Source organism: Bacillus rossius, chromosome 7, assembly GCF_032445375.1.
Source record: "Bacillus rossius redtenbacheri isolate Brsri chromosome 7, Brsri_v3, whole genome shotgun sequence".
Lineage (NCBI taxonomy): Eukaryota > Metazoa > Arthropoda > Insecta > Phasmatodea > Bacillidae > Bacillus > Bacillus rossius.
The window spans coordinates 45434844-45462430 of NC_086335.1; the positions used below are offsets into that span (position 1 = coordinate 45434844).

At 39.6% G+C, this 27587-nt stretch overlaps 2 protein-coding genes across 4 annotated transcripts in view; one reads left to right on the plus strand and one right to left on the minus strand.

The window, feature by feature from the left end:
- LOC134533954 (cuticle protein 16.8) overlaps positions 1 to 2164 on the minus strand; it is a 26152-nt gene extending 23988 nt beyond the window's left edge. For both annotated transcript variants that reach the window (XM_063371794.1, XM_063371793.1), the window contains exon 1: positions 2040 to 2164. In XM_063371794.1, coding sequence (XP_063227864.1) covers positions 2040 to 2075 — 36 coding nt within the window. In that variant the 5' untranslated portion in view covers positions 2076 to 2164. The remainder of the gene's footprint in view (positions 1 to 2039) is intronic.
- On the plus strand, positions 441 to 27481 carry LOC134533953 (protein broad-minded-like). Of its 2 annotated transcripts, XM_063371791.1 has the most exons (9): positions 441 to 4305; positions 5218 to 5561; positions 6017 to 6222; positions 8432 to 8752; positions 18858 to 18994; positions 19793 to 19957; positions 23550 to 23700; positions 25638 to 25850; positions 27179 to 27481. In XM_063371791.1, the coding sequence occupies exons 1-9, from the start codon at positions 2507 to 2509 to the stop codon at positions 27281 to 27283; spliced, it is 3441 nt and encodes a 1146-aa protein (XP_063227861.1). In that variant the 5' UTR covers positions 441 to 2506; the 3' UTR covers positions 27284 to 27481. The 2 variants fall into 2 exon arrangements, with proteins under 2 accessions (XP_063227861.1, XP_063227862.1); XM_063371792.1 differs by lacking the exons at positions 23550 to 23700; positions 27179 to 27481 and having other exon boundaries at positions 442 to 4305; positions 25638 to 25745.
- The last annotated feature ends 106 nt before the right edge of the window (positions 27482 to 27587 follow it).

Sequence of the window (27587 nt, forward strand, 5' to 3'; positions counted from 1 at the left end):
TTCATGGGGCAGCATAAGTAGCAGCGTTTGTTCGGCGTGCCCACCAATTTGCGCTCGCCCGACATTGAGTGTGTTCGTCGCATACGCACGGCCGCGTATACGCCCTAGCGAGGCGGCGACCACCCATAACGGCTTGTGTGAGTAGAGGGAGCACTAGAGTGTGTCAACATTCTCAGTAAAGTTATTAACATCATTAAAATTTTTATGTTCAAACGTTTCGAAAACAATTAATTTGGTGTTATACATATTCAATTTTTATCGTGTGGTTTTGTAACTTTTCCCACTAAAAAAAATTTGTTAGACGTCTTATTTAATCATTTTTTTTCTATTCTGTAAATGAATAATTGTGTAAGAATTAATTTAATAATACAAACATGTTGTAAATTGCATTAGGTGCTTTGCATTTTTTTTTAACATGTAGTTCTTATATCTGACCGGCTACATCAAACTAAACTAAATGCTATTATAGTAGGGCCGCGACGTCTTGGCGGGTCGACTCCCTAGAGCTCAGCGACCTTGTAATCGACAAGTCCCTCCTTGTCTGCTCCGCAGATAACAACGGCCTGGAAGTCTCCATGCCGTTCCGAAAACATTGGTCGAGAACAATCTCACGTACGGTGCAACACAGCGCAGATCTTAATGATACAAAGATGCGATAATGCTTTACGGTAATTTATTATTTAAAGGTAGCGTACTATTTGCTCGACTGGGCAGCTTAGTTAAACATAGTTAAACATAGATATACAATACTTTAAAAGTTAAGAACTAAATTTGTAATTGTGGGTTGTTGTAGAAAACACAATTAATTAAGACTTGCAGCTAACTCCCTCGCTGATGCTTACTTTTCCATTTGGTTTGGCTGAAATGTGAAGACGATCGACATGACACTTTCACGCACTTCAAGAACCTTACCACTTTTATGCACACGGGTTGGTATTTTTTCCATAACAGCACTCTGAAAGAACCATTTTAGTAATTTCGAGGGGTCCGAAAACCATATTTATAACAAACCATCCTCGCGTATTTTATAGTCTCCTGTTGTTGTGCTTGCTTTATAAACAAGAGAGGCTCCAGGAAGGAAACCCTGCCTAGAACCAACGCTTAAAACTATCAGCCTGTGCGCTGCATTTCCTGTTGCCATTACCTACACCTTCAACGTCACCTTTCTTTTGCCAACATTTCTGAAAGGTTAAATTAGTGTCAACCCAGGATTCATCCATGTCAAATATATTCTTCCCAGTCTCCCTGCACTGTTTCATCTGAGTCAGCTACCGTTATCGCCAAGCAACAACGTCAGATCTTTCGAGAAGAAGCATTCGCTTATTTTGGCTTCTTCTCCACACAAAACCCATTTCTTTGAGTATTTTACGCAGCGATGTCTTTCCCTAACTCCATCCGAATTTTTTCTTTCAAAACTGGCAGTAGTTTCCTTGTCGTTTTTTTACTGCACAAAATTCGTGGCTAGTGTGTCTGATCACTCTTCTATCAAAGTCATCAACTGACAACAAACGTTTCCCAGTTTTTTTTTTGGCTTGAAATGAATAATTAAACATGAGAGGCTGTTTAACGGTCAAATAAAGGAGTGATAAATAAATAATGTATTAATAAACATTTATATATATCATAAAATCATATATATCATAAAATATATATGCAATATATAATGTATATAATGTAATATAATATCATGTAATATAATGCAATATAATGTGTAGCAATATCGGCTACACTTGTAGATAAAACATATTCTAACAAGCGGTGCAGAAAGTTTGGAAAATTGCCAAATGCAAAACAAACAAACCGCGGGTGAAATTACGGGGAATGCGTTGAAAAACTTATAATGTTGTTGTTTGTTTTTTATTTGGCGTCTCTCTGTTGTGTTTTCGGATGCGCGAAACTGATCTTTGGCTTATACCTGTGTATCGCGCAGCTCTTTCGGTTGCATTTGTTAGAGGTACTAGCAGACATATGTTGGCAGCTTCTTCATCACAACACTGGATTACACTACTTCTAATTTCCCTCTCCCCACTATGTATTACTTTATTGTATCTTGAACGTCCTGCGTCGGGCTCCATTGTTCACTTCAGACTGAGAGCGTGGCGCCTGATGTTTTTGCTATGAACCGCATAGCGGCTGATGTGCGCGCGCAGCTGCTTCCCCTCTCATTTACTCTTCCCCGCTTCCCCGCAAAACGACACACCAAGACGTCGCGGCCCTACAGTAGCTATTCTTTTATTTTGTATTTTTGAGTCATAAAAAAATTCAACTGCAGAATGGGATGTTCTGGCATGTGGATTGGTGCACTTGTTTTTTTTTGTTTACATCATAACAATCATAAACATAACCCAAACCGACATAACCTCTTTGCGTTTCAGCATTTTGCAGCTATTATCCTACGAGTTGTCTTATGACAGGAACGAGGGTGTAGTGAAATAGCTTATGGTGCAAACATAAGACTGTTCTTGTATTGATTAATCTGATTTGAAGAATAAAAATGTGACTGAAAATGTCGTTTACCCTTGCAGGAATTAATGATCACCTTTCCAAGTTTGTGGATGAACAAGTTGAAGCTATATTACAGCAAACATTGGAATATAATCAAGAAGTGTGGAAAATTAAGTCACAGGATATAACTGAACGAGTCAAAGAATCACCGGAGATTAAAAAATTAGTGCAGAATATTGAAAAACAATTATCTAGAAGTATTTTTTCTGCGAGGAATAATCGTGCACATTCTCCAGTAGACTCAGGAGTTGCTGGTGCAGAATTTGATGCCCATGATAACAGATTACGTAGTAAGCTAGAGAGACTTCCTAGTATTTCTTCATTTTCTGTTAGTCAAATAACTGCAGTATGCAACTTTCAGCCTTTAGATATTGTAAGCAGTAAATCATGGTCAAACAGAAGTGTCATTTTAAGGAACTCTTTATTTTGCAATAATTGCAGCATTTTTAAGTTAGGCTTGCAGATACATGCAAAGTTAACACACTCACTCACATCAGCTGCCATCAAAGAAGGTTTTATAAACCTTACTCGTGGTTTACTTTTGTATTACAAAAAATTTTATTCTGATCTAACTATAAGCCTTAGCTCAGGAATTGATCTAAATAATCCTGTTCATTTTTTTATGGTTAAAATCTGTCATTTAATTTTAGATACAGTTAAAATCTTACCAAAAAATTGGGTTAGATATGGCAAAAGAAGTGTGGAATGTGTGTGTGAATCATTTTTGAACTTATTGACATTCCATGTTTTTACCCCTCATGCTTTAACGAATGGCAGTAATTGTGATGATTGTGCGTATCCTCTCCATATTGTGTCAACACTAGATCCTTCTGCTGGCTGGTGTGTTTGTTGGCTTCATAGTACTTTTGGTCAGAGTGTTCTGTTCAACACAAGTGTTTCACTTGCCAAAACATTAGTGCAGACATGTGTCGAAACATTGTTAATTCTTATTAACGAGAAACCTCCTACAACGAGTACTATTATATTTGCAACAATGATTCATTCTGCCAATGTGTTGAAAACAGTATTGCGCTGTAGAGACAGTCTCAATCTTTTTCCTGTCATCACGTCAAGGTTTGGAGAACACAGCGCGTGCCTATCCATTTACAATTTTGGCGTGCTTCTTGCTAGGTACATCTTTAAATGTGGAAACAGTAATTCTGAAAATCACCTTCAGCAAATTATTGTAAAATCTATCTTGGACTTGTTTGTGTCACTTGTCGAAAATTGTCCGGGAAAGGTGGTAGATGAAGAGATAATTAGAGTAATAATGGAACCAATGTGTTCCTTACACGTGGAGAACCATTCAGGAACACTGCTACACACAGTCAGCGTCTTGAATGCTTTCCTGAAGTCGGAAGCTTGTGTGAAATGGTTATGGGGACCATGGCAGAAGCAGAGTCCTCCAAGCAAATTCCAGCAGTATTTGACCACCTCCCACTCAGCCTTGGGCTACAGAAAGAACAGCATCTCGAGCCTTAGGTCGACAGACACGCGGCAGCAGTCAACAAAATCGCTGCGGATCTTGACCGGGGAGGCCATCAACATGTGTCCTGCACACTTAGTTTTCCAGTTGACCACGCACACTCTCAGAACAAACATCTCCCACTATGCACTGGAGCCACTTCTGGACTTGTGTGGGTCCCTGCTGGAGCTGCGCGAAGGAGTTTTGCGTGCGTCTGAAACGGAGCACGCACTGATATCTGCAGCTGCTGAAGTACACAGACAGCTTTGTGAATCGTACCTTCTTTCACAGCAAACTGCTAGTGCCAACCCCAATTCCAATCCTCATTTATCCAGGTTAGTAAGCTTGTTGTAGTTATTTATCACAGTAGTTGTTTACATCTCTGATGAAATGAGCACTATCTGCTGGCTCTATTTGGCTGCGTGGTTGCTAAGGTAGCCACTTGGCGGGGTATAGGCTGGTACTCGTTCATTCATTACAAAACTAATAATATAACTTTTAATGCCCTGATTTGGTTAAGAGAATTGTAAGTAGGATAGGTAACTGCAAAAAAGAGGTCACTGTTTGAAGTCCCATTAGGACACATTACCAATGAAGACTGCACAACAGTTCAGTGCCTAGTGCATGGAGATGAAGAGATTGGTGTTTTGTGAGCCAGTGCCAGCCTTAGCATCCCAACGTTACAGGCCTCTTCTGGCCCTGTTAGTAATCACTGTATGTCTGTGTTACTGGTTTAGGAGACCCACCTACCTGGGCACACATGTGGTGTGTAGTGTAGAGCTTCAGAAAAAAACCTTGCAATTTGAAAACTGCTCAAGATATCAGAGTGGTGTGAGGGCAAATGAATAATTTATTTCTGTATTTCATTTTTAAACTATATTTATAGAAGAGTGAAAATAGCTAAAATGTCAGTTTTCAGAATAATTTTCAGTCATGAAACCCCCAGTACAGGTTCTTGAAAGTACTTGCATTACACTTTTATTTCATTTCGCCGCCATGTAATGTAATAGTTGCCACTCAAATCTCGCAGTTGCCCTATGCACGACGAGAAGACTGCGCATCAGTTCAGAGGCTAGAAACACTAGCGAGCATCACACCTATCATCCCGCATCACTAACATAGATACACCCCTGACTAGGCGGGCTCGGTAGTGTTGTTTTGGTCACATTTGTTAGGATTTCCACATGCCTATTGAATGCAGTAATCGTTGGTTTCATGTACAGTCTGTTATGGTTTCTGTCGGCCAGAAGCCTGCTGCTGTTCTTTGCGCGGGTGTCGTCGACCCTGCGAGGTGCGTCGCTGCTGTCTGGCGAGAGAGACATCGTGCTGGAAGCCGCGCGGGTGCGGCTGAGCGACCCGCGGGCTGACTGGGAGGAAGCGCGCTTCAGGCTGGTGACGGCACGGCTGCTGGTCGCGCACGGCGGCCACGAGCCGCTGGTCGCAGAGAGCACACGGGCGCTGGCGCACGCCCTCCACGGGCTCAGAGAGGCTTGCGAGGATCCCGAAGTGCTGGCAGGCTCCGAGAGGACGTTCTTGGCCGCTGTGCAGAGTCACATAAACATTGTCCACACCGTCGCGTCCACACTTCAAGGTAATTCGTGCAGGCCCACCTCGTGGGCAATTAGCATTTCAACTGTAAGGCCATAATTATATTTCTTACTGTGCAATGTGTCTTGATACGCGCAGTAGTTGTAAGGTTGGAAAGATAAATGGCCAGGGCTTGCCCAAACATGAGGACCGGTAGCTCGAAATCTTTTTTAATGCTTTGTTCTAAAAACTTACTGATTTGAGTTTGTCAGACATAACCATGACCGAATGTGACATGAGCCAGGCACCATAAATTTTACAAGGAGGCCCCACGGAAATGTTTCATGGGACTTGGGAAAACTTAACAGGTTTCAGGTACATTGTGTTTAAAGGTTAAGTTTATAATATTTTAAACTTACTAAGCAGGAAAACTTCTTAAGTAGGAGATTTTTTAAAAGTTGTACTGTATTGAAAAAAGTTTAGTGATTGTCACGCAAGTAATGCAACATTGTGATGCAGGTGTGGCAAGCCTGCTGAGTGAACCTGACGATGATGGAAGCAGCCTGGATACCTTAGTTGACATTGATGGGCCAACCACATTTTTGGAGCTTTTAACGAGTGATTTGCTCACTGAAGAGTGGGATTACATTGCCTTGCTGACCCTGCGTCTCTTGGTTGTGGATTTGGATGTTTTGTTGTTCCTGAATCATAAGATCAACTTGCAGGTATGTTGTGTCATTTTCTTAACATTACATACCTACTGAGAAAGATGGGTCCTAGGGGGCTGTACTCATTGAGGCTTTATGTTCATGTAAGAAGCATCCTGTGTTATTTATAAAGGTCTTGTCTTTAAGTACAAAATGCTGTTATCCTTATGTTTTAACTCTCATAGTCAGTGGCGGCCCAAGACTTAGCGAGGTCCTGGGTTTTTACATTTACTTTTTAGAGACTATATTATTTGGAGATAAGCCTTACAGAGGGGTCTGGGGGTATGGGGTAATCCAATATACAGAATAATCTTTAAAACAAAACTTTAAGCCAACCAGTAAGTTAAATAACAACAATATTTTGATAGTTGATTAAGATGTTTAAAATAAACAAAAAATGAGAATGATAAAAATTTGGATAAATTAATTTACATTTTATAATGAATACATTCTCAGGTCCTGAAGCCAGCCCTGTTCGTAGTGGTCTCAGGAACCTCTTGGAAACCAGTGCTCACAGATCAAATCAGGCTAAGGACTTTTTTAAGTAGACCTTTGACTGGTAATTTGTGTTACGTTTTCTCACATGCCCACCGAGCTTATGTCAAGTGTATTTGAATTTTTGCTTATGTACTATACAGTAGTACCACTTCATTTAATTCTTCATAACTAAGATTTTTCAGCATTTCATTTAAGTGTCTATTTAATCCCATAAAATGGCAAATTCATAATTTATTTCATTTTGTGTAATTTATTTCCAGATACTTTCAAAGAATGTCAAAAAAAAATTATTTCAATATATCTAGTATGTAATGTAGGTAAATAAAGGGTCAGGGTGTTGAAAGACATGGGTAATGACAGTATGGTGGAAATAAAAGGATTAAATGGGATATTAAGTACAACTTGTACAGTATAATAGTGTAATAAAGCACAACACATAGTATGAAATGTGGTGTCGAAGATCAGCTGATAATGATTCGGGAAGTGTGCAAAACATTGACTTGCTGGTGTTCAAGGTGCTTAACTGTATTTGATATTTCCGGGATAGTGAAATCATAGTGCAAGAATGGCTGCACAATTTCCGATTGTGCCTCCATAAATCTTTCATTGAGGAAGGCCGACAGTGTGGCAAATGGATTAAAAAGTTTGAGCTATTTTGTTTTGAGTTCCCTCTGAGCTGGTCACAAAGCTGTAAGAAAGTATTGTAGGTATTCTACTATATTTCCATGACTTTCAAGAAATAATAATAAAAAAAAAATTTAATTTATGTAGTTACCTATATTATTACTGCGATTATATTTCACTTTGAATGATTTGACATTAAAGACTCTTGTAAGTAATTTAGTCAGATATCACACTAGGCAAGTATTGGTTTTGTTGTGCCTGTCAGTGCTTATAGTTATAGTGTATTTGAGCTATTCTGAACATTTTAAAGTTCTTGCCAAGTAATTTCTTTTAACACAAGAAAGCATTGTACGCTATCTGTTTGGAACAGGTGTAAGACAGAAGTATGGATTCCAGTGATGAAATCAATGACCATATAACTGAAAGACCGGAAACTAACATCGTTTATCTGTACCCACATACAATTGACGACTACTCTGCCACCTACGAATCTGCAAATGAAGTAAACGTGATTGGAAGTACATGACGATAGAATGTATAAAAAAAAATTGACTGTCAACACATTTTGAGCTCGCCGGAGGCGCTAGATAGCTATCTTTATTATGTAGTTTAGAAGTAGTGGTATTAATAATAATAATAATAATAATAATAATAATAATAATAATAATAATAATAATAATCATCACCTGAAGGCTTGTTTACTGCCTAAAGCCTTAATTTCTTACTTGCCGATTGCTCAGTACAATAATTACAGTATGCTGAAAGTATTTCTTCTCTGGTGAAAATTACAAATAAGTAACAAAACCGGGACTTCATTACACCTGCTAATTTAATTTTCCACAGTATAACACATTACTGTAAAAAAATGGTATACTATAACCAACAATCATAAATAATATATGTATTTTTAGTTTCTTATTAACATTTGTCATTCATATTTAGTTGTGCGATAAATATTTTAGTTTATATTTAATGATGATATTAACGCCTGTGAAGTTTCAGAAGAACTAGTTCACTATGGTAGTGCTGTCCATCAGGCTGATTGTAAACCCTGCCTGGCTACATAATGAACTGCGACTGCAGTGTGACCGGGACGTGTCGGCAGGCCCGCCTCCTGCAGCGGCAGCTGGGCGACTCCAGTGGCCAGCAGCCGCCGGCGGTGATCGTGGACCGGTGCAGCCTGCTGAGGCACGACCTGCTGGTCTCCGGACACGCGGTGGGCGGTCCCGGCGAGCTGGAGCGCGGGAACCCCATGTTCGCCGCCCTCCCGCCACCCCACGCCCTCTACCGCCGGCCCAAGCCCCGCTCCCGCACCCTCGCCCACCTCCACAGGTTCCTCAGGGACACAGAGCCGGGGCTGCACGACGCGGGCTGGGTGGCGAGCGCCCGCAAGGCGTACGTCTCCTCCGCGCACTGCGACCTGAAGGTACCTACCGTGTGTCTCCTGACCGTTCTGTTACGTGAGGCTGGCAGAAGTACAGGGGTATAAGTGAAAATAGAATAGCTTGGAGGTTCTCAGGCTTGTTTTTTCTCAAATTAAGAATTTACCAAAACTGGCAACACAAATCTTAGAGTGCACATGGATTCCTTTGGGACCAAACCATTTCCCTCTGCGTACAAACAGTTTATATCAACGTCCAACTAAACATTATAAAGGCAATATTTACCCTTTATAGAAAGTAAATATTTAATTTCCTTAGTATTTATTTTGTTTAATTACACTTTATTCCGTATGTTTACATTTGTAATCTATGATTAATTCAGATTTAAATTTCTTTGGTTATCCTTTTGTCTATGTATTTACTCTATGCTAATTTTTATTTTAAATTATTGTCAAGGCTAAGAACAACCTTAAGAAAGTCGTTTATTAGTAACGGGGAAAAAGATTCTTTAGAACGAATTGAGACTCGATGAAGGCAACATCTAAAAACGCAACGATTTCCACATTAATTGATAATTGAATATTTATAGAAGAATTGAAAATGTTTATTAATGATAATATTGAATGAGATTTCTAAGGAACTACTAATTTGAATCAACGAAGATAAAACTCAAAGTCAAGAATTCAAACAATTATTTAAGAAGAGAAGTCGACGAATATACAGATTCAAGAGATCGTCCAATGAATATAAATTGCTTTGAAACTACGAAGAATAGATGCAGTTGATCATCCTGAAGAAAGAAGAATTCAGTCGAAGAATGAAAAGTCGCAGTTCGAGCCCGGGAAGGATGACCGTCGTGCAGTCCAGCCCAGTTGCCGCCCACAGCCCGAAGGATGGATTCGTGACGGCACGAATTCCTGCCGCCCGCTAGAGACTGGAGGAGCAACACCAAGTTCGCAGTCCTGACTGAGGCGAACCAAGGATTCTCCGAGAACCTACACGTCTCGTGGGTATCCTGCAGCAAGGTTTGGTCCCTTACACCATCACCCGAAGACTCGCTGATTAAAGAAGTATCCTCACGAATTACGATTTAAACACGACGAACAATTTTCACCGAACTAGAATCTTTTAAGTTATCGAACATATTCTTTGTATATAAAGACAGTGTACTTGTTCATCTTTAGATTTAGCATTTAAATTCCGGAATCGCGATCCCGAACTAAATAATATTAGATAGTATAGATGGAACTTGATATTGAAAGAACATGTTGCTATTTTGTTTGACGGGTACTGCAAGTTACGTACCCAGTAGTCCACGCTCTGCGGACTGAAGCTAGTTTAAAATAAATAACACACAAATGATTAACATTTTATCTTAAAGATAACCTACTCAAATGAGAGAATTGCTAGATGCTTTAAAGTCAAGAGTGATGACAAATTCCATCTGTATTTTAACATAAATTATTTTAGTTAAGTTATTTATATAAAGTGTGATATTGTGCTTGTCGAAGTATATTGTCACCGTCTGCACAAAACCTTACACGCAAATATAAATACTACATTTGAATTTGTTTACACGTCATTAACAGGTCTAGTCACGAGATTAGTATTTAACATACCGTATTTGCTCGCGTAAAGGCCCCGCCCGCGTATAAGCCCCCCTCCTTTTTTTGTAAACATTTTTGAGAAAAAATTTAAAAACTTGTTTTTCTGGGTTTATCTGAGGGCAGGGCAGCTTGGCATGCATCAAACAGCAAGCCATGTATTGTGAGCGGCGGGAGGTGATTTTGTAAGCGGCAGTGATACAGAGACTGGTATTATAGTTTGTCCGTTCTCAGTAGGACCGTCGTGAGGCATGCCAGACGTAAGCAGTTAGTCCTATCTCAAACGACATAAAGATAAAGAAAACTGGACTCGTGGGCTTGTGTTTTTTGTTTTCCTAACCTAAGTTAAAACTAAGTGTGTAAGGGAGGGGTCTAGGTAGGGAAGACTCTAAGTGCGTCTCAGGGCAAGCCCTATACGCTCTATACATGCGGGTTTTTAACCATGCAGAAAAGGTTACGTGCATCATGTGCTTGGAGGGGATTGGCCAGCCATGGCAGACGTTTTCGCCATGACTAACTCCCCTCACTCTTAATTCTAGACTAAAACTAGATAAGTTGGGCCCAGGTAAAACCTCCATAGACAGAGGGAAAACCCTGGGCACATACATGCGGGATGCAAAGGTCATGCATTATTACAAGCAGGTGGATTACAGGAATAGAAGGATGGTCCTGGAAGAAGAGTGGGGCGTGGTAGAAGTTCTACTATGCAAGGGGTGGGGCACTTGGACTTTTAGTCCGCATTGGTTTGGTCAGGTCTGGTCTTTTTGTGGGCGGCTTATGCCGTTTCCCGTCGTGCTGACAGTTAGCACTCATTGTGGCTGTGTAATATGATCATGTAAGTGGGGCGGTCGCTAACTGTGGCGTCGGACTAGACTCCAGAGTGGTGACATAGCTTCAGGTCGACCTGTCGCCAGTAAAAGGCTGTCGGTCAGTTAGAGAAATTGCCACCATCTGTCATTGAAAAGTCCTAGCTGCAGTACTACGCTGTGTGAGCTGCGGTCGCGAGCAGGGCATCGAGCCAGACTCCAGAATGGTGACATAGCTTCAGGTCGACCTGTTGCCAGCAAAAGGCAGTCGGTCAGTTAGAGAAATTGCCACCTTCTGTCATTGAAGGCTTGTGTTGATGTGTAGTGTTGACTGAGTAGAAGAGGGGAGGAAGAGGGGAGGAAGAGGGGAAGTGAAGGAGGAAGGGAAGTGGGTGGAGCAGGTACCTACTGTAGGGCCGCGACGTCTTGGCGTGTCGTTTTGCGGGGAAGCGGGGAAGAGTAAATGCGAGGGGAAGCAGCTGCGCGCGCACATCAGCCGCTGTGCGGTTCATAGCAAAAACATCAGGCGGCACGCTCTCAGTCTGAAGTGAACAATGGAGCCCGACGCAGGACGTTCAAGATACAATAAAGTAATACATAGTGGGGAGAGGGGAATTATAAGTGGTGTAATCAAGTGTTGTGATGAAGCTGCCAACAAATGTCTGCTAGTACCTCTTGCAAAAGCAACCGAAAGAGCTGCGCGATACACAGTTATAAGCCAAAGATCAGTTTCGCGCATCCGAAAACACAACAGAGAGACGCCAAATAAAAAACAAACAACAACATTATACGTTTTTAAACGCATTCCCCGTAATTTCACCCGCGGTTTGTTTGTTTTGCATTTGGCAATTTTCCAAACTTTCTGCACCGCTTGTTAGAATATTTGTTAGCTACAAGTGTAGCCAATATTTCTACATATTATATTGCATTATATTACATGATATTATATTACGCTATATTACATTACATACATTATACAAACACATACATTATATATTGCATTATATATTTTATTATATATGATTTTATGATATATATTAATGTATATTATATTAATATATTATTTATTTACAATTTATATGTTTATATTTACATATATGTAACACTCCTTTATTTGACCGTGAAACAGCCTCTCGTGTTTAATCATTCATTTCAAGCCAAAAAAAAATGGGAAACGTTTGTTGTCAGTTGATGACTTTGATAGAAGTGCGATCAGAGACACTAGCCACGAATTTTATGCAGTAAAAAAAGTGGTTCCCACAACAAGGAAATTACTGCCAGTTTTGAAAGAAAAAATCGAATGGAGTTTGGGAATGACATCGCTGCGTTAAATACTCAAATAAATGGGTTTTGTGTGGAAAAGAAGCCAAAATAAGCGAATACTTCTTCTCGAAAGATCTGACGTTGTTGCTTGGTGATCACAGTACCTGACTCAGATGAAACAGTGCAGGGAGGCTGGGAAGAAGATATTTGACATGGATTGATCCTGGGTTGACACTAATTTAACCTTTCAGAAATATTGGCAAAAGAAAGGTGACGTTGAAGGTGTAATGGCAACAGGAAATGCACAGACTGATAGTTGTAAGCGTTGGTTCTAGGGAGGGCTTCCTTCCCGGAGCCTCTCTTGTTTATAAAGCAAGCACAACAACAGGAAACTATAAAATACGCGAGGATGGCTTGTTATAAATATGGTTTTCGGCCCGCTAGAAATGACTAAAATGGTTCTTTCAGATTGCTGTTATGGAAAAAATACCAACCCGTGTGCATAAAAGTGGTAAGGTTCTTGAAGTGCGTGAAAGTGTCATGTCGATCGTCTTCACATTTCAGCCAAACCAAATGGAAAAGAAAGCATCAGCGAGGGAGTTAGCTGCAAGTCTTAATTAATTGTATTTCCTACAGCAACCTACGATTACAAATTTAGTTCTTAACTTTAAAGAATTGTATAGCTATGTTTAACTATGTTTAACTAAGCTGCCCAGTCGAGCAAATGGTGCACTACCTTTAAATAATAAATTACCGTAAAGCATTATCGCATCTTTGTATCATTAAGATCTGCGCTGTGTTGCACCGTACGTGAGATTGTTCTCGACCAATGTTATCGGAACGGCATGAAGACTTCCAGGCCGTTGCTATCTGCGGAGCAGGCAAGGCGGGACGTGTAGATTACAAGGTCGCTGAGCTCTAGGGAGTCGACCCGCCAAGACGTCGTGGCCCTACAGTACACTCCTTTGTCTGGTTGGCTGGCTAGCTGGCAGGAGGGAGGTTAAGCCACGCCTCTGCCTCTCCTCCTTCCGGACTAGCTGCCTCTCTCTCACTCCTGTTGCCGTGCCGCGCTGCCTACCCCAACCTCCCTCATTAGAACAAAGACGCACGACTTGCCAGTCATTCCGCTGTTTCATTTAATCAAAATTTATTTGGCGTTTAAATAAGTTGTGGCGGTATTTAATTTTTCTTTTGTTAAATGTTAGTTTTTCATATCTGAAAAAAAGAAAAATCTATTTTTTCCTCCAAATTCGCGTATAGGCCCCCCTCCCCTTTTTTGGAGTCGAAAATTTGGAAAAAAAGGGGGGCCTTTACGCGAGTAAATACGGTACTTTTGACACACTGTAATTTTGACTTTCAGACACAAACTTCTAGAAACACTTCTTAAAACTGAGAGAGGTAGGCTAGAGAAACTGAAATTATTAAGTACATTTAATAATTTACATAATTGCACTAGCTGACTCTTCAGTTTTTGTACGACCAACGAGGGGCTTTCGAGAGGTTAGTACAAATAGTTAGAGGAGTTTTTAACACAAAGTCTGTAGAATTTGTAGGATCAGAATTAGTATTGGTATATGAAAGGTTATTGCCTATGAGGAAATACCAAGGACTATAAGATAGGAACACGTAAACTGAAAATACCTTTCAACATGGATCTATATTCTGTCACTAACACCCCCCTTTGATTCTACTGCATACTTCGTATGCCCCTTTTTTTCTCTTTTCAATAACCCAGTCTCCTCTTACAATAGGTTCTCGGTGGCCCATCGCCACATTCAGGGAGGGAATTTGGAGTAAGTGTTGCTTGAGGGGCTGAAACCCTTCTCGACATTCTTCTTATCGCAATTTACTTTGGAGAGAAAATTAGGGTTTTTTTGGGAGAAAATTTAACAGACATTTATTCTGAACCCTAGGCTCCCCTTTATAAGCTTGTGGATCTGCCATTCCGATGGCAATGATCGCTGAGGCATTATGCTCATGTGGCTGCAGGGGCATATGCATGGGGAGGGGGGGGGGGGGTAATTATGAAGGTGATATAACAACAAAAAAAAAAAAGAATAAAATATATTTGAAAGCAAACTGCATGCAAAGAGGGGTTTTAATTCCTCCCCCCCTCCCCCAAAATTAAATTAAATTCTGCGTATGCTCCTGTGTGGTTCATCATATGATTTAATTTACAAGCTCTCGGTTGTTACTCAAGTGTTCAGAGCCCAGTATAATAATTGAAGTGCCAGTGCTTTAATCCTCGCTGCATAACCATGTGATGTAAAACCATACCATCACCTTTTCCACTTAAAATGCAACTAATTCGAGAGCGAACTTGAGCATGGGCCATCACACACTAGGTGATGGAACCAATAATTTGAACCGGCTGTATATTTGCGAAACCACTTCCAAACTTCGGTTGAGTTCGTTAAAGGGCAATATCTGACGTAAGCGGTAGAATTTGGGAAGGTATTTTGTAAAACAGAAAAATGGTTATAGATCCCATAATATGATGAATATTGCTTCCATTTGAACATGTTATAACTCTTAGGAGTAACACCAAAAAGTTTGTTTGAATATATTTTTGATACAGCCAACTAAAACTGCAAGGGGTGGATAAAATAAGTGTTGGGTGACAAAAAAATTTGTAACTCCCTTAGTAACGACGCAATTGAATCCTTTTACATTTTCTTGTAAATATTATAATTTTTATCTAAAATTTTTGTATGAAAATTTTTTTGATACAACCAACCATTGCTGCAAGGGGGGGTTAAAGGACAAAAATGCTTAACTCTCTTATTAGGTAACCGCTAAAATATATAATAATTAAAAGTAAATCTTCTAATAATCATCTAAAGCTTTGGTCTGAAACTATTTTTGATAAGACTAACCAATACTACTAGGGGTTAAAAAATGTACACTATCTAATCTGTTCTTAATTATTTTAAACCGTCTAAATATTGCCTAAAACTTTTGTATAAAGCAATTTTTTTTATATCCAACCATTACTGCAAGGGGTGGAAATAACAAGGGTTGATAGACAAAAACTGGTTTAGTAGGTATACTATCACATTAATTATAATTTATTGTAAAAATTCTAAACATTATCTAAAACCTTTGGCTGATACTATCAACCTTGGTCCAAAGAAAATTTTTATACGGCTACGTAATATTGCAAGGGATGAAAAATAGTGTTTGAAAGTCAAAAATATTCATAACTACCTTAGTAGGTATAACATTAAATTCATTCTAAGCTATCAATGCTGAATGCATTGATTTAAATATTCTAAACATTTTCGCTGCATGGAATATGAGAAAATGTTTGATCAGTCATTTTGGAATATTGGACATCATCATATGGATAGTCATGTACATTAAGTTTGTAAAATGTTTCATAAGTTTATAGAAGTTTCCACAATAAATAGGTATTTTGAAATTTACCTATGCCTGTAGACTGTGCCAAAAGTAATTTTTTATTTGAGACATGAAAAAAAAACACATTGAGTAATAATTTTTTAAGTTCCTGGCTTGAGCTCCCTTGTAATATGGTATTATTTTAAACATTTTTGTTTCAAGTCATAGTACTAATCTATATCTCGAAGGTAAAGGGCGACTGTTCATTCTTTTTTTGTGAAATATAGTTTTCACCATGTTCATGATGTATGTTCTTTGCTCTTTGTATTGGTATTAGAGCACTGGTACCATTATGTCTGAAATGTACTTTTGTGTACAAAGGCCTATAACACTACAGTACACTCCCTATTTAACGCGGTTGTCGGGGGACATAACTTTTACCCGCGTTGTTGCATAACCGCGATGTTTCGATGTGACCAAGGTCAAAAGGCATAAAACACCGCCTGTGTTCTAATAGGTCGGCAAGCACGCACAGTATAGACGGCCCGCCTTTGTGCGGACTTTGCATCCGCAGTTTTCACTAAACGCGGGTGAAAAAATAAAAATAATAAATTTTAAAGATAAATATTAAATGTTGAATTTTATTTTTTATTTTTCCGCATGCCGCGCACAGTTTGTCGCACGGCCTACGAGCGCGCCACACGCCGCCATACACACGTGCGGCACACAAGCTGCTGCCAGTCTCGTGGTGTCAGCCACAGTATCTGCTTCGTCTAAGTGTCCGTAACAAAGTAAGTGCAGTGTGTGCGGTTACACACGATTCTGTGGTCAAAGTCTTCTAAATAGAAAGGCCATAGTAATACTTCAAACCGAATATGAATCGCAAAGTACCGAGTTTGATTGACAAAATAAAAATTCTAGATTTACGTACTTACAGATAGCGTGTCTTTTGCAGAAGTATGCAGCAGATACGTGAAAAACGATTCTAGCATTCGTACAATATAAAATAAAGAATCGTCTATCGTGTAAAGTGGTTAAACTTTGTTATCCATGCTTACAGTAAATTATAAATGGTCACATGTGGGATACAAAAATTGCGCCAAAATAATTTTAGCGCAATCAGTGGCGCCGTATTAAAAAGTCTGTTAAACGTTGTCTTTACTTATTCCATCAAACGCTGTGTCGAGTTGCTGAGTGTGTGTGGCTCGGATCGGCAAGTGTTATATTCCCCAGCCTCTGGTTAAAGGTCGGGAGGCCGCTACACATAAACATATCCGGGGCTTGTTTACTACCTCACGGCAAAAGTGGTACAGTATGGTTCACGTAAGTATTGAACCACTGGGAATTCCTCGGCAAAGATTAAAAATACGCTAGCTGATTTACTTTACTATTTAATGTTAAAACATTATACCAAAGTAAAAAGATGAACGTGTATAATACAACGAATAATATTACGTCTGTAGGTTCAAGTTGTAACAAAACATTTATATGTCTCCGCTTGTCAACACACGTGACCACGAGAAGTGTGCAGACGGAAATGAGTGAACTACTCAAGGTCACCATACTTCTCCCCTTTCGGCTTAATCGCCCCTCTCATCACTGGCGCTTATATTCCACTCCTCCCATCTACCCGGGTGTTTTGGTCGCATATTCTCGGCTCGCCTCTCCCCTCCCAGCGCTGGCCGTCAACCAAACCTATCCAAAATCAATCCCCAGCCGAGTCACGCTGGATAATGTCGCTGGACGGTGGGCTTTATCGGGTCCCCTTTCCGATGCTTTATTTGTGGGTTAAAAAAAAATGTTAAGAACTAGTGTTTCAGAAAATAACACTGGGCTGGATTGGACCATAATTTGAAAACACTACAAGATAGAGGAATAATGTACGGAGATATCTTGTTTAGAATTTCACTGCGGACATTTTCTACACCTAGGATTTTTTCTTCCCGATGCTTAGTTTGTGAGTTACAAAGCAAAATTATCCTAATCGGCTGTCAACCATTTATTCCATTATTATTACAGTAGAAACTCGTTAATCCGTGACGATTTAAAAGTGCAGAAAAAAAAAGAGAAGTAAAAATTTGTCAGCGCTTAAAATTAACGTCACGCGGGCCGGCGGCCGGCAAACACTGCAAGCCTTCGCATGGGCCGCCAAACTCTGCAACGCTGTTTGTACCGACCCTTTGTGTCGTCCCCCTTTCAGCTGTCACATTTGTCACTCTTTAAACTTGAGGGGGATGTCCTGACTTCTGCTTCCCGTCTCCCTTTGTTTGTTTCCACCCGCCAACGCACGGCAGGCGCCTGGCGAGTGACGTGTCTGGCTGGCATTCGGCTGGGCGAAGTGGGATGAGTGGGGGGGGGGGGGAAGGGGAAGGGGGCTACCCAAAATTGATGTGTGCAAGTTCAGCACGATCTTATCTTTCTCTCTTCGGCTGTTGTAAATGACCGTGAACAAATGGCTAGGCAGTGCCGTATTTTTTTAAGCCGAGACTAATTCGAAGACGGTCCTTACCTTGAACGGATTATCCGGGTTTATTACTTTTTTTTTTACAGGATTTTAACTGTCCGGGCATCGGCGGGTCCCAATTAACACGAATAATGGAGAGTTTACTATTTTTTATCCATCTGCTGCCAAGGCGCAGTAAGCCTCGGTAGATGTTACGTCACATGACCTTGGCCTTAACCCAGCTGCACGCCGGTGTCTGAGAAGCTTGACAAGCCCTTCCGGGCTTTAATCGCTAGCCCGTGAAATTCGGTAATCCGTGATTATCTCGGTCCCGTCCATCACGAATTAACGAGGTTCTACTGTGTTATTAGTATTATTATTAATTTCTGATTGGGGGACATGGTTTGACCCGCGATATACCCGATTCCGCGATCTATCGGGGCGCGGTATACCGGGAGTTTACTGTATTTGCAAAAAAAAAATTTCTAAAATGAAAACATAAACTAATATCTTGAAAATAATATTTTTGTGTTGTTAAGATGTACAAGAATATTGTATTAATTTTTTTAAAACCAATTCTTACTATGTTACTTCTTTAAATTTTATAATTTTGTGAAATGTTGCCCTATACTTCCAGGCTACAGATAATGTTTAATGAACTGAAACATCAGCGGAGCTCTCTAATTTGTTTCAGCCCAACGTAGTGCTGAGCGTGGTGGAGCAGCTAGCGAGGTGTTGCAGCGATTCCGCTGCTCGCGAAGTCAGCTGGTTGGGTGTCGAGCCGGGAGAATTGTTTCCTGAAGACGTGCACGGAATACAGCTGGTTGTGAGGTGCATCTGAGGGGGGATGGGAAGTTTTGTTCTGTGTGTTTGCTCTGGTGTTTTCCCTGAAAGGTGAGGATTTCATGCCCAGACGTTGATTCTTGTTGGGTTCGAGGTGGCAGCAGGCGCTTATGGTTCTGAAGTAAATAAGACAACACACACATTCTAAATTATGTGCTGAAAATAGCAACTGTAATACTAGTATGCCAGATTAAGACATAAACAGGATTTTTAACTTTGTTGAAATACTATGCATAAAATTGTAGTTAAATGTACTGGTTAATTTTATAAGTAACTTAAATTTAAACTATGAAATGGTTTTTCGTACATGAAATATTTACATAACTGTACTTGTCTAATTTTTTTTTCTTCATATTTTACCTTAGTTCCATTATTAACACCTGCAAGTATGTTCGAAAAGGGTAACTGCATTATTTATCTTTTTGGAAATATTTATCTAACAATGATTGCTTTTTAAGATCAAAATACATTTCAGTTTTATTTGGTGATGCTTCAACAAGTTTTGTATGTAAAAGACTTTCAAAATTATTCACAGTATAATAATTTGTTAAATGATAACATACTTAACATGTATGACTGTTCAAGCTATATATTTCACTGCTTCGTTAATTAAAGGAGAAATAGTTTTGTCTTGGTTCTTAAGATAGCAAAATTGGTATTGAAGCAGATTTCATTCTGCTTTGGTTGGCATTATCAGATTTATGTACTTTGCAGCAAGGTGTTACACCTCAGTGGCAGCAGCTATCGCTGGACCAGCATTTTAAGTATTTGAGTATGTTCGCGCAGGTACGGCTTGAACTGCGGACTGCTGCAGCCAGTGGCCCAGAACGCGGACAACTTGACGCTCCTCGTGAGGATGTGCCACGGCCACAGAGGGTCGCCCGCTGCCTTCACCGGCTTCCCCTGGTTCGTGGCCACTGCCTTCAACCTGTGCTGCGGGTGTCTGGACAGGTGCGTTCCCGTCAGGGCCGGTGCAAGGTAAATTGGCGCCCTAGGCGAAAAACCTTAAAGCGCCCCCCTTCCTCCCCTACGGACACCCCAAAAAATTTTTCCCTTGCCTCAAAATACATCAGGTAAGCCTAAGATTTTGTCAATAATCAAATGTAAGCAGGCTTGTTTTTTTTTTTTTACTTTTTTACTTATTACAAATCATAAACAGGTCACCGTGGACTTTAAATAATTACTTATATCAATATAAACATTCCAAACTGTTAAAAAAAAAAAAATCCATTTTCATCTAGTTTCAATAATCGTTAAACATATTGTATCAGCTGTTGTGTGTCGTGCTGCGCCGCCCCCAGCTACTTGGCGCCCTAGGCGGTTGCCTACTTCGCCTATATGGACGCGTCGGCCCTGGTTCCTGTTCCAGTGAAATTCCTTCTTGGCTGTGAACAGGGAGGGGCACTGGAAGTCTATTCCCTCCCCAATAAAATCAAGGGAACGAGATGTAATATCCAGATACTAATATAACTTAGTCTATAAATATTGCATTCTGACTAAGTGATACATGTATACCCGGAAAATGATGAATCATTGAATTTTGTGAAAAACTGATACATTCTGTGGTTTTTAAGTTTTTCGCAAAATTCCAACATTTTTTGTTGAAAAACAAAGTTTGGTGCTAAATAGGTACAGCTGTCTCCAGGAGTTGATCAATGCCATTTCTGAAACAGGTCATGGATTTGTTACACTGAAAAAAATTTCAATAAAAAAAGTATTTCAATATTTTGAACGTACATAGTAATATTTCTGTTACAGCACCAATCAATCTTATTTATGAATCTCTTAAAGGCTACTTGCACTTGGTGTGCATACAACACAAAAGTTATTCATCTTGTATCTTCATATCTTTTGGTATTTAGTGTAACAAAGCGGCATGGCTTTGTTTACTAGAGAAGCTACAACAAATTTTATATTTATAGATACCTGATGTTACATAATTTTTTGTTTATTACTTGACGTGACACCAAAATGTGGGTTTTTAAAGTGGAGGAAAACTCTTGTTTGCAGGAAAACGTCTGAAGAAATGTAAAAAAATAATACAGTAGAATCTCGTTATAGCGAGCACGGTAATAGCGAGAACACGGCTATAACGAGGTATTTTTGAGGAATTTACGGCGTGATCACTTGTAGCGCGCTTTTATTATTTGTCTGCTTTATCTCCACCCCTCTCGCTCGCCACTAGACATCTTGCCGTTGACGCGTCACATTCTTCAGCCGTGCAGTCGCCACCTAAGTGCGTGGCTTAAAAATAGAATCCCATCCTTTCTTTCTTTTATCAAACTTCCGTTGGTTATCTGTGCCGTGTGTAGACAAAGTTTGAGATTGGAACAGAAACAACGTAAGAAAGTATTTTTTACAAATTTGAAATATGTATGTTTTTGTTTTTATAATCGCGTATTTTCACGTTTTTTTTATTATCTTAAAAGAGATAATATCAAAAAGCCGCTCTAATGAAATTTAATTGTTTCTTGGTTAACAAAAACTATTAATTATCAAATATTGTTAATTGTTTATATTCTATTTATTATTATTTACGCGACGTCATACTGTACGCGTACGCAATACGACTGGATTCGTTGCTGCAACATAACATAGCATGTTATGCGGTATCAGAAGTAACGAGTAACGTAACGATAGTAACGAGTACTAATTGTTATAGTAACAAATACATACGGTTACGCATTTTTTCGTTACTTTTACACCTCTAGTCGGCACTACCGTATTTATTTCCGAATCGCTAGGGCAGTTTTCTTGTAACTTTTTTTTCGGTCAGTTGTTGGGGTATCTGTCCGAGAAAGGGGTGGTGATGGTTTGAGTTTAATCCCAAATTTATTTTCTAAAAAAGTTGACAGGTTTCTTTAAATGAAAAAAGTATAGTTTTCCAGCGACTATTACCTTTGAATATATATACTGTATAGAAGTCGCGAGTGGATAGGATTTACTCTACGTTTTTCAGAAGCGTATGATGAGCAGCTTGGGAACTTCACCGCTGCAGTGCGCTGCCGTAACGCTCTGTATCGTCTTAGTTGTTATTTACACGTTAGAGCGCAGCGCTGTCGCCCGCTGTCATTCCCCGCACCCCTCATCCATCATTCACTGCAGCTCAACGTCGTTCAACAGGAGGGGGAAGGGGTGTTTGAAGAGTTCGAGACTTGTCCGCTAGGGACCACCACAAGTCGATGCCCTAGAGATGGTGGCGATTGCGGCGGTGAATTAACCAACTACCTCAAAACCGTATTAGAAATTTTAACCTGGGCTGGCGACTTCTATACAGTATATATATTCAAAGCTATTACGTTTGAGGCGTACGTGCGTTGCCGCAGCCGCACTCCTGCTTTTTTGTAAGGAATTAAATCGTTGCGCTACACTAGCACCACCTGTTAGCAACATCCCGAACCAACATGGCCGCCAGCAGACAGCCCGCGTCGGCAATAGATAGCAGGACAATGCTGCGTCGGCCGCGGGCTGAGATGCTATACTTACGTGGCTTGATAGGGTATTCTGGTTATTTTGACGCAATCGGTGATCGCATCCGTACTTATGGGGTATCGTTTTAAAGAAAATTCACACATCTGCTCACAGAAATTAAGATTTCGTTAATATAACCTGTTATTTTCCAATTATACAGGTTTAAACACAATTTTTATGCTATTTTCGGTTAATTTATATTTTTTGGGGGCCAAAATTTGTTCAATTCGGTTATAACGAGGACACGGTTATAGCGAGGATCAAACCCGGAACCATGACACCTCGCTATAACGGGACTCTAGTGTACCTAAATAATGTATACATCTGTCTTTGAAGAGAATTTAAGATTAAAATACAGCCTGAAATTTAATTCAGAAATATTTTATCCCTTCAATATTTGCCTTTCTGAGTGAGCGGGAGGGGGAACGTGCTCCTAATGCTTCTCCATATCCACCTCTGGCTATAATTATTGTTTTAAAAACTGTATGGATACAAACATGACACTACATGTGCTTGTAAGAAAAAGAACTTATTATGTTGATGCCATGGGATAAAGGAATTTTTTTTTTTTTCCCTGGGCAAACCATCCATTATATTATAATAAATTATATCCTCGTTGTTTCTGAGTAATGTATTTTCCTAGAAAATTCCTTATAAAATACATGGCTCATTATAAATGAGCATACTGTATTGCAAAACAACATTGACTCGGAATGATACAGAATCAGGTGTTTAAATATTTAAAGGCCTCTTAGTCTGAATTAATAATTTAATTACTTACTCAAAAACTAGCCTTGGGTAGGGCACCAGCTCCATGAGTGTCAGCCCCATTCCATCCTCATAGACCCTGTATCAGGCAGGGAACTACTTGTAGATTTCCATATTCATTTTCATTACAAGCCTCCTGAGTTTTAAGTTCCAGTTTCATCAAGTCTTCTTAGATAAGCTTTAATAGCACAAAATTGGGATTATTCATTACCACCGAAAAACACTGAACGTACTGTATACGATAAAATTGGACCTACCTGGAATTGGTATTTCTACCAAGAAGGAATATTGGTTCACCTTGCAGATGCTACTCCTTCTTGTCAGACGCTTGGTCCCTGCCGGCCAGCGGATACGTGCAGCTGAAAGGCAGTCCGTCTGAACACGACATGATGTTCGGACACTTGCTTGAGCATGTTGTCGCGACCGAGTTGCCTCTGGCATTTAGCGCATTGCAGGTATTTACCGTCAGCGCTGCTGGGATAGGAGGACATGGTTGCTTTTAGCTTTCTAGTAGTCAGTTGAATTGATTTGCACCAAGTGATGAAAGAAATAAAAATTGCATACTTCTGCACACATGCACAAGCACACATACAAGAACGCTCTTTTCGAACATCATCATTCAATACATTTTCTAATATTATTGAATTTATAATATATTTTGTTGATTAAATTGCTAGATGTACTATCTAATATCATTTAACTGCAAAAATTACTTATTATTTACTTAAAATATCTCGTGCTAAATAATTTTTTAGGGTTTTGCATGCCACGTACAGTAATTATTGCACTTCCGTACATTTGTCACCTGTGATTTGAAATACATACATGTACTGAATCAGTAAGTATTTATTACTGAATCTTTATTTGGCGAAATCTTGTATTCAGCATCTGGCAGCAAGAGGTAATCTGTACTTCTTGCTCTTTGCAATAGCATTAGCACTCTGTAAGATAAGTCAGAGCTTGTTCTAAAAATGAAAATTTTCATAGACATAATTGGTAATGACAGTAGACCCAAATATTTTCTGACAGGGAAAATATGAAAGCATTTTCAAGCGACTAGATTCAATAGCTTTTGAAATTGCAACTAATTTTTAACTGACAGTGATTAGGTTTGTCAATGATTGATAATTTTTGCTATTTTCATGAAAATTAAAAGTATGTTCGTGATGAAATTGCCACTTGATGACTGGTGGTGTGTAGAAATTATTTTGGTTTTATCGGCATGGAGAACTGTGTCGAGGTTTATTCAGTTTGTTCATTAGTATTCGTAATGCATAATGGTTTGGTGTGCAACTGCATCACAACAGCAACTGCACCGCAACTACAACTGCACTGTAACTGCCAGGAGATGCCAATTTCCTCAAACCTCTCTCTCTTTCCACCCATCATCTCCCTGGCACCAGAGTGGATAACGTGCGGGGCCCGTGTGCACCTACTCAACATGCACTGCCGGCAATCAGCACTTGTGTTATGAGAGAGGGTATGCTTGCTGTGCCCAGTCGTTGCCCTGTTGTCAACCTGCCTTATTGGCATTGCCTCTCAAGACTAGTACCGTTGGCTCTTTTTTTTTACCGTGCCTGCCGGAATTGTCTGCACTTCAAGAGTCCTAGGACCTCTAGCCGGCGAGAGCCTGTCTGCTGGCCACCGCCGGCGTGATGTTGTTTCGACTGAGGCGAGCATTCATTTATGAACAGTTCGCGCTCACTGTTTCACACTCATGTTCAGGCATACTATTTTGAAAGTTTAATTGCTCTCGACTGTCCATTTCCAGATGTGTCTCCATTGTCAGTTCATAGAAGCCCTTCTGCGGGATTGTACAGTCAGCATGACCGCAAGAAGACTGCAAGGTCATTGCAGACTGTTCCGCTTCCATTTCGGTTTCCCCTAACTCGTTTGGCTTTACAAGGACAGCTGTCAGAGTGCGTCAAAGAATCCAGATTCAGCTATTGCGTTGTTTGGAAACAATAAACGCCTTTTCGCTGAAAATTGTGTCGACTTGTCTTCCATGGACTGTCGACCTTGTGCATGATCAAGCTGGAAACCTCTGCCTCATTTAAGACCCCTGAAAAAGACGCGAAGCAGTCAAAGTGTTCTTGGTGTCTTTGCCTCCCACCACTCAGCCATACATCTCCCGATTCTGGTGCCTTGTGGCAAAATAGTCACTGAGACCTCAGCGTCGTCTCAACCCCTGATTAGAATAGAGAGGCAAGCATCTCGGGGGAAGGCATCTCAGCTTGAATTAATTTGTTTGAGGTCAACTAAAGATATTAAAATTGTTTTCTCTCACATGCACATACATGCACATACGTATAGTAATGCACCTCTTTAAAAAATTTCTTGGGACACCTACCAACATTGCAGAAAATGTCGCAGTGTTTGTGTTTCGTTTCAGACGGGCGGGGTGTGCTGGTGGCTGACTTGTCGCCGGTGGATGGCACAGTGCTTCTGGAACGTCCTCGACTGGCCGCAGATATGCCACTGGCTGGTCGTCAGCTTCCTGTACCCCGTGGACTACCCGCTGTACTTCTGCGTCGCGCTCCTGAGACACGTGCAGCCGAGGGTGCTGGCCGCTTGCGCGGAGGAGCGGCTGCTCGACTTCATCCAGGTCCGTCCCCGCTCTCTCCTCAGAGTGGCTTTTTAACACGCGTATATTTGTACATTAAAATATTATTGCAACGTACCTGGAAAACACCCACGCTTTTGGTAGTTAATAACGAAAGTACTCTATTGTGAACTGTAAATAAATCTTATAAACAACTTAAAAGAATCTTAAAATATGGTGAAAGATCTTCAATCCGGTATGTTCAGGACCATGGCCATGCCTGATGAATATGGAAGTGCTTTTATGGTTTTATTTTTAGACCAATTTCATTTTTAAAAAAAAGATATTTTGCTGTTTTTTTTTGTTATTTTTGTTATGTCACTAAAACATTTCATTTTGACTGATTCACGTGCACTTTTAAAATATAACAATTTGTAAAAAGCATAAAAATAAATTGGCAAGTATTTGTGTTTGAAAAATGTGCCAATGTTGTAATGTACGAATAAATTAGTTGCACGATCAAACAAAGTAAAAAGTTTTCAATTCTAGTTAGTAATACTTTTTCGTACAAACTTCATTGTCTGAATTTACTATACTAAATGATTGTGCTTATGTGATTTTAAATTTTTATTTAAAATTTTTAATAATTTAATGATATCAGTTGCATTTTGGTGCTTTATGTTGTATTAAAATGCATTTGAGTGCTTTATGGTGCTGATATGTTAGAGCAGTTTTCAAATCGTGTGGTTTCTTCTGAAGCTCTGCACACTGCTTGTGTGTCCGGTAGGCGGGCCCTTAAGAGCAAGTAGCGCCCTTCAAAAGCTACTAATGTTCCCCCAGTAAACACCATTTGATCCACTTTCAAAAATTAGTAAAATAAAAATATACATTAAAGAAAAAAGTCCAAAATAAGCTTTTTAATGTTATCAAGCTGGATACTATCAATCTGGCAATCTAAGCATGAAACAGACTAAGTGACCACGATGCAGTAAACCAGGCAAAAACTTAAATTATGAAAATTTACTAGACCTTTTACAAATAGCGGGTAACATGTAGCAAATATCTGACTGCAAAATTTGCTACAAAGCACAAAATACAATGCTTTCATGGTGAAATATCCATAGAATTTGTCTTGAATGAAAAATAACAGAATGGAAATGCAATAACATGTAAGGCACCATTGTTACTTGGTTAGCGCCTTTTCGACAGTTTCCAATCACCCTCATACTGTGGCCAGTCCACCACTGATGTAGTTTTCTTAAATGTAATATTGAACATCTAATTTCTGCATGTGCCTGTTAAGTTAATAATTAAATTATACTAAGCTCAAATTTTCCTTATTACTTCTGTCGTTACAAGTTTATGCTAAAATTATACTTCTCTTCTTTCAGAATGAGCCGTTAAGTGGTTTTAGGATCCATGATCATCTACCTTTTATGGAGAAGTTGGCCAAATGCTATCGCACATCAGTGTTGCATCATCTTCAAGATCTGTAAATCATTCTAGTCATGGTTTGGTTGCAAGAAAAATTAATTTCATGTAACGTACATTCAAAATAGGTTCATTAGCTGATGAATTATCAATTTTATCAATTTTTTGTATGTGCAGAGTAATTTTAATTTTTGGTCATATGTGGAAAGTGTAAAATTTAATTAAATGTTTTACATTAAATAAAATTTATATGGAACAACTTATAGTTGATTTTCTTTGTTTAAAGTGTTTATTTCAAGAACATATGTGTGGAACCTGTTAGTGTGTGCATCTTCAAAACATGCCCCCCCCCCCTTTTTTTTTGTTACG

Excerpts from the sequence above, each read along its gene's own strand:
- LOC134533953 (XM_063371791.1), top strand. The coding sequence starts at position 2,507 with ATGTCGTTTACCCTTGCAGGAATTAATGATCACCTTTCCAAGTTTGTG. Across the intron at positions 4,306-5,217 it reads TCCAATCCTCATTTATCCAG|AAGCCTGCTGCTGTTCTTTG; the intron begins GTTAGTAAGCTT and ends TCTGTCGGCCAG. Across the intron at positions 25,851-27,178 it reads GGCTGCTCGACTTCATCCAG|AATGAGCCGTTAAGTGGTTT; the intron begins GTCCGTCCCCGC and ends CTCTTCTTTCAG.